Source organism: Neolamprologus multifasciatus, chromosome 3 (assembly GCF_963576455.1).
Source record: "Neolamprologus multifasciatus chromosome 3, fNeoMul1.2, whole genome shotgun sequence".
Taxonomy (NCBI): Eukaryota; Metazoa; Chordata; class Actinopteri; order Cichliformes; family Cichlidae; genus Neolamprologus; species Neolamprologus multifasciatus.
The window spans coordinates 26219728-26232056 of NC_140441.1; the positions used below are offsets into that span (position 1 = coordinate 26219728).

Consider the following 12329-nt stretch of genomic DNA (forward strand, 5'->3'; position numbering starts at 1 on the left):
ATACTTGTCTTTGAGTGAAGATTTAAGTTGATAAGACATGTAAATAGCTGCAACTTGAATCTGTACTGAGGCTCAGTATTTGACACAGAGTTCATGTTCACTGCTGTAATAGCTAATAATGATTAATATAATAACTATAATATTGGCCATATTATATTTACATAACCAAAGTGATATGACTTTAGTGTCATGAACAACATTAGCTAATTGTTATTTACCAGCTAATTTTAAATGACTGTTCAGTACAGAAATGAAGCCCAACAACCATGTTTTACTGTCCTGTGGTCTCAGCCTCAGATCACTTATCTTCTAGAAACAAACAAACAAATGAACAAAATATGTTCTCCTTCATTTCTGTCAAACAAAGTTGTATGACACGTTTCCAGCGGTTAGTATCATGGTTGCTAGGCAACCTGGGAAGCACGACGGAGACTAGACTGTCCCATGCAGCCCATGTGTTTGCAACAAACTTGCTGTTTATTTTGCAAATCGAGCTCAACACTGCCCCTAGCATCCTGGAGCACTTCCGTTGTGATTTGGAGTTTGCATGTGTTTTGGAGTTTGCATGTGTTTTGTATTTTGCATGTGTTTTGGAGTTTGCATGTGTTTTGGAGTTTGTGTAGCCGGTCTGGCCTTAAACTCTTATTGCCGTTAGTTCTCTGCGTTGTGTTGTGCGAATGACCAGAGGAGTCAGCTCTCACTTTGCCAGCTGGATGGATTTATTCTCCCAGAACTGTTTAAAATAAAAACAAAACAGTACAGCGACTTCACTTCACTACTGGACTTCTGCATGAACACCTCTCCTCAGCGGGGCCTCTAGGCGACTGAGGAAAATAGCGCGCAGCTACAGGAAGTGACTTTGCGGGAAGTCAAAGGTCACACAAACAAAATAAAAGCTCCCAAAATATAAATACAGAAAATAAACATATATAAATAAAGACATATACATAACCAATACTGACAAAGCAAGATAACACTGCAGGATGGATCTTTGGTGAAATATAAATTATTTTCTAATACACCCGTTACATCTGCATGTGTTTTGGAATTTGCATGTGTTTTGGAGTTTGCATGTGTTTTGGATTTTGTACTTGTTTTGGAGTTTGTACATGCTTTGTCTCTAGGGGCCACCGTAATAAAGTGTCTGATGTTTCTGCAGCAGCAGGAGAGTATAACGGTGTGTTCACACCGAACGCGATGGACGCGAACAAAAACGCCCCAAACGCCCCTAATTTGACGCGTGCACATTCGCGTCTCAACGCGTGTCCAAGAAAAATCCATCGCGCTTCAAAATATGATATTTTGACGCGCGTGAACCGGAAATGTGGGAGGGATGTGGGAGGAAGTTGTGCCAGACCGGTATCTTTGCAAGATGGCAGCTGTCGAGTTAGCGCTTGAAGAGAGAGTCTCCCTTCTCTATATACTGTGGAGAGCAGAGCAGCGGCGTAAAAGACGCCCTCGCCGTACCTGGGTCCATCAGGTCCTCCAGAGGCGTGAGCAGTTTGGTGAGTTTCACCATTTGCTCCAGGAGCTGCGCCTGGATGACGGCCGATTTCAGCGATATCACCGTCTTTCACTCGGCCAGTTTGAGGACCTGCTTTCCCGGGTCGGTCCCAGAATCGCCCGCCTAGACACCAACTACAGGCGCTCAATCCCACCTGCAGAGCGCCTGTCCATCTGCCTGAGGTTAGTAAAAGTATTTAATACGGTAGTCCTTTATTGATACCTGTGCTAATACATGCTAAACCATCCATTTATACACTGCTAACATGGACGTGCTATGCTAACAGTGAATGCTCTCGGTTTTTACTGATAGCAAACTGTGGTACGGAGACGACTGTTTATAATATTTCTAGTGATACTCAGAAGGTCTCATCAAGTCCCGATTTAATTCGATTTATGCTGTTATCAGTGTTTGAATGATAGCATGTCTGTGGTGTCATATCAATGTATGCGCTCGGTGTTTGCTGATATCAAACTGTAGCATTAGGACCACTGAGTTAACCTTTGTAGTGATACTCACTCCTTTTTATTTAGACCTGGTTTAATTCTGGGATAGTTGAATATTTGTATATAATCACCGCAGACTGTTTTAGATTATATCTAATATATATCATGTAATTATCCTTATAATTACAAAAGGTTTTATGTAAGATTTATGTTTTGCAATTTGTAATTTTGGAATTTCAATAATGTATTTTGTAACTGCAGTACACATAATACTCATTTTAAACAATTTTGTCCAGGTTCCTTGCCAGCAAACAACTCCTCCAGAGAGGCTGTCCTGGTGAGGGAGAAATTCATGGCTCACTTCTCGGTGGAGGGAGCTGTGTCTTGGCAACCAAAGGAGTAGCCTGTTTGAAGTCCGAGTGACTTCCCCACAACGGCTCTTTTAAGAGCCACCCACAAACCTCTAAAGAGTGTTCCTGTCTTTTTAAATTTTTCTTAATAAATGGAGCTCTACTCCAAAATAAACTAACCTCTTTTTACTCTCTTAAATAACTTGTCTTCACTATGTTCCTATATACAGTGTGGTGCAAAAGTTTGGGCAACCTTATTAATAGTCATTATTTTCCTGTATGAATCACTGTTACAATGAAAAATGTCACTTACATATATCATATAGGAGACACACACATTGATATACACTAAATATTTACTTCCAGGCTTCATTTCTCTTTTTTTGTGTTGCCAATTTATGCACCTGCTTGATTTAAACAGTTATTGCACACTTTCTGTAAACTGCATTTCACTTCTCAAATATCACTGTGTGTGTCTCCTATATGATATATTTGACTATTTTTATTGTGACAACCAATGATTTGTACAAGAAAATAATTACTTTTCACAATGTTGCCCAAACTTTTGCATCCCACTGTATTATTATGTTTTGTCATTAGTATAATATGAAATAAATTCTACTTGTGTCAAGTCGGGTGCCAATATTTGCTGTGTAGTAGAACAGAGACATTTTGTCATTATAAATGTTTATTTGAAAAAATATAAATTCATTAACAAAAACATTTATCATAAATATATGAAATGTAACTATTTACAGAGAGACAGGAATAAAAAGGACCCAGCTTGGAGTGGAAGAGCCTCAGGGAGAAGGAGGAGAAAAATAAGAACATTGTTTCTGCCCTGGAGAGCTGCTGCCTCATCAGAAAACTACTGATCATTAGGGTCCAATGTTTCCAAATTTAACACAGCTGTGCTGTTTTCAAAAACTAATTTATAAATTTGAAATTTCACGAATTCTCGTGTCTGAGGCGGCATGCTCTCCAGAGCAGGAACAAGGCCGAGGAGGAAATGTTCAGTTGGAGACGGGCGTGGCCTCTTTAGGGACTCCAGGATGGCCAGCTCCACCGCCGATGGACCGTCCTGGGACCCGTCCCTCGCCCGCCTTCGAGCTGTCCTCCTCTGTGGGCCTGTAAAACACAGCACAAAACAACACAAAGTAATGAGAAGGCTGCTACTAGATTTTCATTTTCAAAATTGAAAAAAAAACATGATATAAACAGATTGGTTGTACATATTTAGTAAAGGTGATCACAAGGGAATTCAAGCAAGTAAAAAGCTGTCAGTGCTTGATGTTCATATCTGTGGGTGCAGCAGCAGGAGTGGAGGGACCAGGGACTGGAGAGCCAGGAGAAGAGACAGCTGAGGACTCTGCTGCATGATTACTTGACTCTATGAAGACAATATTAAATGTTAATATTATTATTAATGTTAATATAGGTTGAAGACAATAGTCATAGAGAATATTATATTATTATATACTTATTATTATTATTATATACAGTGGTCTCTCATTTATTGCAGCACATGAACAGTAGTCACAGTTCTCACAAGTTGATTCTCAAAGTGCAAACCTTTGTCGATTTTAAAACGTAAAAGTATTATGCTGCGCTTTTTCTCCGTCTGCGGCGCCACTTTTGTGCGCCTTTTTTGCTCCCGGTGCAGGTGTGTATTTCCGAATGAGGGTCATAGTTATGAGTGTTTTTGTGCTGTTTTTTTCTATTGGACGTGATGGTTATCAAAACCAAACATGATAAGTTTGGCAAGCGCAGGAGACACGACACGGAGGAGATTTGTCATTTGAGCTGCAGAATGCAATGCGCATAGTTGAAAGCTGTACGGTGCAATAAAAAAAATCAGCGAAAAGGCGAGGCAGTGACGGATGAACAGCGGGACTACTGTATACTGTTTATTAATAAACAAAATATGTTCCTGTATGACAACACGCATAAATTAACTGCCTACATTAACTCAATGTAAACATACCTTCTGACTGACACTCCCCTGCTGCCTCTTCGGGCTGTCCCTGGTCCTCGGGGGAGAAGTTCTCCACGGTCCGCACCATATTGCCGCTTGTCTCCCGCGGGGTGAGGAAGGGGTCCAGAAACCCCATGACCGCGAAGAACTTCCATCTTCTCCCCGATCCTGCTGCAGACCCACTCCTCTTCTCCTTCTCTGCCTTCTTCTCCTTATTATATGTGTCCCTGAGGCTCTTCCACTTTCTCCTGCAGATGTCCTCTGAATAAACGCATTATCTTGTTAGCGGAAAGGTATTTGTACATCAGTGGGAAAATAGCGGGACAGTAGGCGGGCTTGCTAGCTTTTGCGCGGGTTCATCGGGTCAGTCTGAAAATTAAAAAGAAGGAATGAACTTACCAGGTTGCCCGATCTCCTCACTTATGTGTCTCCAAGCTAGGTCCTTTTTATTCCTGTCTCGGTAAAAGTAGTAGCTAGCATCGTACAGCTCCGGGTGATTAGCCACGGCACTGATTAGCTTTTCCTCCATACTGAATGAAGAATGAAGGGCTTTGGCTGGATCTGCCCCTTTGACCTAGGTCAGAGCCACGTCACCAGGCCCCTGATTTGTTGTCGCGGCGCGATTTGACGCTGGAGTTCAGATTTTTCCAACTCGAGCGGTAGACGCGAAACGCGCGTATGCACAAAATGCAACACAAAAACTCACGCGCGTGGTTTTATTCGCGAGTCAAACGCGCCAGACGCGCCAGACGCGCTACACTGACGCGCGTTTCACGAGTTTTGGCGTTTTCGCGACGCAAATCTGCTTCCGAATTTTCGCGGGACCCGCAATCGCGCGTCATCGCGCTTTTCCATTGACTTTACATGTAAACCTGACGCTCTATTCGCGTCCATCGCGTTCGGTGTGAACACACCGTAAGGATGTCACAACATGCTGTGGTCAGACCTTGTTAAGTTGCTATTTCTGTGTAAAAGGAAGGAAGCAGAGAGAAGAAGTTAAAAAAAAGTCTTTGTTTCCTTCACAGTTCTTTGGTATCTGCTGTGCTGCTGCTTCACTCTCTCTCTTTACAGAAAGTGGTATAAGTTTTCAGACGTGTCACTGCTGGATGTGAGGATGGGAGCCACTTTGCTCTGTGAGCTGGGCCTATTCTGTGAGTACATCACTGACTTCTATAGTTTGATTAATACTGATCCATAAACATGTTTTAGTAAGAAGAACAGAGCATCAGTCATTTGTACCATTTCGGTCATGTGATCAGAAGACTCATGTTTTGTTATCAACATGTTTTGATGGTTGACTCTAATTTCAGTCTGTAGGTGGAGCTGCTTTAGTTTATCCAAGAAAGATTTGTTGTCATGGTTCACTGTGTGGCAGGCAGGATGTTGGACCCAGGTGCAGGACTTTTGAACGGAGGAGTAAACTCAAACGGAAGCTTTAACGGTGGAAAACCTCTCATCCAAATTCAAAGCAAAACTAGAAACTCAAACTACAACGCTAGAAAATATTCCAGGAACTGAAAACTAAGAATTGACTTGGAACAGGGAGGAAAGAAACACACAGCATAATGAGGGTACGACCTGGCAAAAAGGACAGTGAGACACACAGGACTTAAATACACAGGCAGGACAACGAGAGGATGGGGAACAAGTGGCAACACAGCAGGGACAAATCAGACCTAACGAGAAAAGGGAAGCAAAACTGGACACAGGACAGAGACTATCAAAATAAAACAGGAAACACACGACAGGCACAGAGGCACGATCTTGACACTGAACAGAGGGAACACAAAGCACAGGGACAGGAGAGACAAACTGCAACATGAGACACGACTGACTGGGGAACATGAAAATAAACATGAAGACAGAACTAAACCTACACTAAACATGAGGGGCACAGGAACAAAACCCAAGAACTAGAAATCACAAAACAAAGAACAACTAAAGAAGTAGAGAACCATACACCAAAAGACTAGTAATGATAAACCACAATGAGACCAAAGATTAATAGTAACACGGAACACAAAACACTGGGTCACCGACTCAGGACTGTGACATCTGTTTCTCCATCAGTGATAATTTGACTTATTTTACATCTTAATATAAAATATTTGAGTGTCTAAGAAGTTTCTTGAAGACATTTCACCTCTCATCCAAGAGGCTTCTTTAGTTCTAAAACCAAAAGATGGAGAGTCCCAGGAATTTAAACCCCTGTGGTGGCGTCTCTTACTGTCGGCACCTTCAATACGGTTTTGAGATCCCTTCCCAGGAGTCTTAACCCCCCTCTCATCTCGTGTCAGGTGACCTCAATAGGCCAGGGTGAGGCAAGGTTGGTGTTACATTATATATTTCTATTTGTACTCTGTACTCTGACATCTTCCCCTGTCCCTCCTCTCTTGTTTTTTTCTCCTGCTTGTCCTGCCTTAGACCTTGTCATACAGCAATAATACTACACAATGTAATCATTTTAAATAACACAAATAGAAATGAAGAAATAAACAGATAAACCCTGAACAAGAGGATCCTGTAGAAAATTTATAGAGCTGACCTTGGGAAAAGAAAATGTGTTTGGCACAACAGTGCATTCAGATTGCAAAAGCTGCCAGACAGGACAGAAAAAATAAGAAAAAAAATAAATAAATGGAAACCTCTGGTGATAATGACCACAGTGTTATTTATACCTTAGCTCATGTGATGAGGCACATGAGCAATAGTGAATTAATGATCTTAAGGGACAACTCACACAGTGTTTTAGAACTGAAGAAGCTTCTTGAATGAGCGGTGAAAAATCTTCAAGGAATTTAAAGAGGTCTAGTTGCTTTCTTACCGAGCTCCGTAGACATTCAAATATCTCATAAGTAGACATCATGACTGGATTGAGTGTCACTACTTTTTTAATCTCTGAAATTTCTGTCTTTATTGTAGTGCTCTGTACGCTTCTTTGCACTGGACACGCTCAAGGTGACTGAACATTTTTCACTATTTTCATTTTATGAATATAAATACATGTTGTGCCTTGAATAGTACATAAAAGTGTTTCCGATTGTTAACTTTGTGGTTGTGTTGGATTTTAGATGCTGTGCTAACTATTGAACCCAACTGGTCCAGTTTTTTCATTGGAGAGGTTGTTACCTTCAAATGTGACATGAATGAAGGAAGAGACACTGACTGGTATTACGAAATCAAGAAGGACGGTCGAGAATTTGTGCCCTACAGGCCAAACAAAGACTCCAAATTTGAAATTACATCTACACGTCACAGTGGTGAATATCAGTGCACTGGTATCAGGGTGAGCTCACGTGATACAAAGAACAGTAATACTGTCTCTATAACTGTATTAGGTAAGTCTTAAGTGACCGACAACGTAAATGTATGATCCCTGTTCAATAACTCAGCTGAATTATAAAATATAGTACATTTAATTCAATTTGTCATTGAACTTGAACTTTAACCAGGGCCACTGTACCTGTTACTTCGTTCATAGTAAAGACAGTGTTACAATACTCACAGACTCTGCAATTTGTCATTAGTATGAGTGTGAGTTTGAACAACAGCAAAGGATGAAATTTAATTTAATAACATTTCTAAAGAAAGAGAAGAAGAATCAAAAGCTTCATGAAGTTAAAGTGAAGATGTTTCTGTTATCTAAACCAAAAATTTGGAAGATTCCTCTTAACCCATCATTGTGTTTCCTTCAACAGTGAACTGTATTAGGTTACATTCATTTTGACTTCCTCAGGCCAGAGAATGGACAAACATTAATGCTGTGTTTATTTAGAGATCAACAACTAAAAATATATACTGTATTGTATTTCAGTGTTCGTATGTCATTATAATAAATTACACATATTTATTTTTCTTCCTTTTTCATAACAGCAGATAAACCCAGGGCCACACTGACAGCAGGAACAACAATCATACCAGTAGGGGGCAGTGTGGCACTGACCTGCTCTGTGCAGAGCTCTGATGGATGGAAATATGAGTGGTTCAGACGAACTCAAACAACCTCTGAAGGTAAAATCAGAGATCAACAAAACAGAGATATCAGAGTATCTCAAGGAGGAATCTACCGCTGCAGAGGAACAAGAGGAAACCCAGTTTACTACACTGATATAAGTGATGATGTCACCATTGAGATAACCTGTGAGTTCAGTAATTTAGTTTAAAATATACATTCACTCATGATTATCAAACATACAATGTAAAGTTTTCTGTGTTGATTTCATGTTTCTATTTGTATCTCAACTGTTAATATGTGTAAACAGTTTCCAATAAAGTTGTTGTAAAACAACGACCCAACTGGCCTCAGATATTCAGAGGTGAGACGATCACTCTGACATGTGAGGTGCAGGAAGGAGGTGAAACCACTGAGTGGGAGTATGAATGGAGAGGACCCAGGACACCCACACAGTGGACACACAATAATGATGTGACAGTCAGAGTTTCTGAGTCCAGCAGTGGAGACTACATGTGTAAGAGTCGACGCAGAGATGACTCATATTCTTCAACAGAGTGGAGTGAAGCCTTCACATTGTCAGCATCAAGTAAGTCATGTTTGTTGTGTGATCTCCATTTGACAAATGTCATAATGGTCAGCACAGGATGAATTCAATGGTCTACAAAGCATGTTACATTGTTAGTGAGACATAGAGCTGCAGCTGATAGTAGCCTCATTGTAGACAGTTTGTCACCACTTTGTGTCATGAACTTTCAGCTGGTATAGAGACGCCAATGCTGACCTGCTGCTCCATCACCTGAGGACAATAATGACAGAAATACAAAAACTGAAAAAAAACTGACCAGGGGGAAAAATTATTATTACAAACAAACACTGAGGTGATTTCTGCGGAAATACAAAGTGGACTAAATGTGTGGGGTGAAGATGTAGTATATTAACCATGTCTTTGTGATTAATGGTGTTACAAGAAGTAATGCAATATTTTCCTTGTTCAGTTGCATTACTGTTGAAGATTTTTCTTCTTTCTCTTTTCGTCAGGAAATTGATGCTTTCAAAGACTTTATTTAAGAACTTTGCATGAGCAGTGGTAGATAAATCATTGCATTTTGTTGTATTGATGGAACAAACAGTGATTTGTGACTTTTTGATATTAGTGTGTATTTTTGCAACAGGAAGTTTATAGATACAGAGAAATATGTTGATGTGTTTCTTCTGGTCATGTAGGAAGAAGACTATCCGCTAATCAAAGCAAACTTATGATGAACAAATAATCTAAACAAATGAAAATGTTTTATGAAAGTCTGAAATTAAAAATCTCATAAATAAAGTGTTTCTATTTCAAATTTCTCTGTGCAGCTACATGGTCTGGGAATTATAAACTTCAATTGGGAAGAAGTTCTGTGTCTTCTGTTGTGGTACTCTTTTATAAATCCAGAGAAGAATCATAATGAAACAGAAAAAATATATAAACACTAAAAGAATAAAATGCATTATAGGCATCTGTAAGAGTACTCATACCATTTCAGTTTGCTCTTATTCCTTCCTATGTGTTGTTGGAAACTGGAGAGGAGTTTAAACCCCGGTGTAATCCCAGCCTGTGTGTGGGGTATATATTCATATTTTCTTTCTGTCTTTGTTTAAACTCAACAGCAGATCAACCAAAGGCCCAAATAACGTCTGATATGAGAGACATTCCAGTAGGGGGCAGTGTGACCCTGACCTGCTCTGTGAACCCATCATCATCTGGATGGAAATACTACTGGTACAGAGATGAGAACTCCTCTGAACCTCTGACCACACAAGATGCAGTTTTCCACTCAAATGGACAAATCAGTGTCTCACAGGAAGGACTCTACAGGTGCAGAGGAGGAAGAGGAAACCCAGTTTACTACACAGAGGACAGCCAGTCAGTCAGGATTGGGAAAACTGGTCAGTTTATAATATGTTATTACACTTTTTTTAACTTATAAATTAAGTTCAGTTTTAAACTTATGTTTCTCCACAGTAGATGTCTCGAGTCCTGAAATCTCTTCATTTCCTGTTCTGATGATCATTGGAGCAATTTCTGGAATTACTTTTATTTTCATCCTGCTCTTGTTGTATTGCTGTAAAAAGTTGAAAGGTGAGGTTTTCATTTTATTTTATTCTAATGTTACATATTTTATATTTTAAATGATTAAATACACAGATGCAGCATTGAGTCATAAAATGCAAAGTGTTCACAAGAATGTATAATCCACAACAACATAAAACAAACATCTAATTTTACATTTTTAATAAAGGTGCTGCTAATGAGCAGACGCTCAGTCAGGATGAAGATCAGCAGCAAGTGTACTCCTCTCTTCTTCATGGTTAGTTTTTCATGCAGTTTCAAATATTCTGATGCTATTTGCAACAAGACTGTACTTATTACATCTGCTGCAGCTTTTAATATAAATGTTATTTGTAAGAATATTTGTGTTTAAATTAGTATCACAGACATGAGGTGACTGATTTTCTCTGACCTGCAGGTGATCGTTGTGTCTATGAGACAGTCAGAAGATGTGAAAACACTGAAAATGGTAAAGTTTACACTTTCATTAATATAGAGCTTGTGGAAGCTGGATGATTATACAATAACTGTGTTTAACATGAAAGTCAATCAGATTATTATTTCAGGTCCAGCAGAAGGTGATTACACCAATGTCACATCTGTGATTCAGCTCAAAGTCATTAACAAGACAAGTGAGTGCACAAAATGTGAGATGATGACCATGAGAAAATACCTTGATAATTATCATCATTAATAATTACACTTGAAATGCTTTCATTTGATCACCTCAACAGGGCAACGTGGTGACCCAGAGGAGAGCTCTGACTACAATAATGTCAATCCAAATTCAGCTACAGCTCTAAAATCTTAACAGCAGCTCTTTAGCTGTTTTGTGATTGTCGATTGAGCCAGCACCGAAAATGTATTTAATGGAAAAGAAAGAAGACTCCACAAGAACCACCTGCAGATCACCCTGTGTGATGCTGCACTTGCCAAAAGACAAACTCTTGCAGCACTCCATCCATGTCAGATAAAGTGACACTGCCAGAGACTTCTGCAGAAATAACTGTACATACTTCTTTCTCCCATCATTTTTTTTTAAATTTCTTATACTGTAAATATTCTAATTTTATTGTGAATGTTCATTTTAATCAGCTTTCTCATTATTTAAATCTGTTTCATTATAAGTCAAAATTAGTTGTTTTTTTTTAACCACTTTTTTTTAACCCTTTAAGACCTACCATAGAACCAAGTCCGCCAGAGCTTATTTTATATTTTTACATGCTGTAGTGCCATTTTGGGAGTATTTTAAGTTGCTATACATCAATACAACTGTTATAGCCCATATTTTAATAATATGCATGCATTAAGTCCATAGTAACTACATTAATTGCAAAAAAATGCAATAAACTACAAAAAAAACTGAAATTTGTTTTTGGTTTTGTACATATATTTCCTGTTTACAACAACAGGAATTTTATTTTATGAATTGTCTTCATAGTTTTATTTTTGAGATACACCAATTTTTATACACTGCAGGAAAAACGAAAAACAATCTTATAATGCAAATTTGCAAAGAAAACAGCATGTGCATCAAAATAAAGTGTTTAAAGCAGTGCAATTTGAGTTCTAAGCATCCCAGGAACTATTCAGAAAAGTATAAAGTCAAACATGACTTATAAAAACACCAGTATAGGCTTTTAAGGCCTACAAGTAAAAAACTACATTTTCCGTGAAAAATGACGTCACTTCCGGTTTCGGGCAGGTCATGTCGGACATGCGATGTCCGCGCTGACGTCTTTTTTCAATGTGGGAAGTGTTACGAACAGCTGATCGGATCGGCAAAGCGTGTTTCTGGAATATTATGTTTTTGTTGTTGCAAGTGCTTTTTATGCAGTTTTTGCAAAGCTATATGTGGATGGAAACCGTGACTTAGGACAAGCTGATGGCATAAGATGTAAGTACAACTCCTCCGGTTTCATATGGGAAAAAACTTATTGCGCTAGCTTACGTGGCTCTGATTCTACAGGGATTTAAAAATAGTTATGCAAAACCGAGTGTGCCCAC

The 12329-nt window shown here is 39.2% G+C and overlaps 3 protein-coding genes across 3 annotated transcripts; 2 read left to right on the forward strand and 1 right to left on the reverse strand.

Moving 5' to 3' along the window:
- Positions 1-1165: 1165 nt before the first annotated feature.
- LOC146522296 (uncharacterized) lies at positions 1166-2502 on the forward strand. The gene is made up of 2 exons (XM_085153730.1): positions 1166-1686; positions 2247-2502. Exons 1-2 carry the CDS (start codon positions 1334-1336, stop codon positions 2371-2373), a joined length of 480 nt encoding a protein of 159 aa, XP_085009856.1. The 5' UTR covers positions 1166-1333; the 3' UTR covers positions 2374-2502.
- Positions 2503-3910: 1408 nt separating this feature from the next.
- On the reverse strand, positions 3911-5017 carry LOC146522297 (transcription factor Adf-1-like). The gene is made up of 2 exons (XM_085153731.1): positions 4675-5017; positions 3911-4536 (listed from the first exon to the last, which is right to left on the reverse strand). Exons 1-2 carry the CDS (start codon positions 4802-4804, stop codon positions 4265-4267), a joined length of 402 nt encoding a protein of 133 aa, XP_085009857.1. The 5' UTR covers positions 4805-5017; the 3' UTR covers positions 3911-4264.
- A 208-nt stretch (positions 5018-5225) lies between these two features.
- Positions 5226-11359, forward strand: LOC146522298 (Fc receptor-like protein 5). Its single transcript, XM_085153699.1, has 11 exons — positions 5226-5426; positions 7198-7233; positions 7347-7613; positions 8149-8415; positions 8538-8816; positions 9881-10159; positions 10236-10352; positions 10513-10581; positions 10741-10791; positions 10889-10954; positions 11057-11359. Exons 1-11 carry the CDS (start codon positions 5390-5392, stop codon positions 11131-11133), a joined length of 1545 nt encoding a protein of 514 aa, XP_085009825.1. The 5' UTR covers positions 5226-5389; the 3' UTR covers positions 11134-11359.
- The last annotated feature ends 970 nt before the right edge of the window (positions 11360-12329 follow it).

Excerpts from the sequence above, each read along its gene's own strand:
- LOC146522296 (XM_085153730.1), top strand. The coding sequence starts at position 1,334 with ATGTGGGAGGAAGTTGTGCCAGACCGGTATCTTTGCAAGATGGCAGCT. Across the intron at positions 1,687-2,246 it reads CGCCTGTCCATCTGCCTGAG|GTTCCTTGCCAGCAAACAAC; the intron begins GTTAGTAAAAGT and ends AATTTTGTCCAG.
- LOC146522297 (XM_085153731.1), bottom strand. The coding sequence starts at position 4,804 with ATGGAGGAAAAGCTAATCAGTGCCGTGGCTAATCACCCGGAGCTGTAC. Across the intron at positions 4,537-4,674 it reads TGAGGAGATCGGGCAACCTG|AGGACATCTGCAGGAGAAAG; the intron begins GTAAGTTCATTC and ends GCGTTTATTCAG.
- LOC146522298 (XM_085153699.1), top strand. The coding sequence starts at position 5,390 with ATGGGAGCCACTTTGCTCTGTGAGCTGGGCCTATTCT. Across the intron at positions 8,817-9,880 it reads CTTCACATTGTCAGCATCAA|CAGATCAACCAAAGGCCCAA; the intron begins GTAAGTCATGTT and ends TAAACTCAACAG. Across the intron at positions 10,792-10,888 it reads ATGTGAAAACACTGAAAATG|GTCCAGCAGAAGGTGATTAC; the intron begins GTAAAGTTTACA and ends TTATTATTTCAG.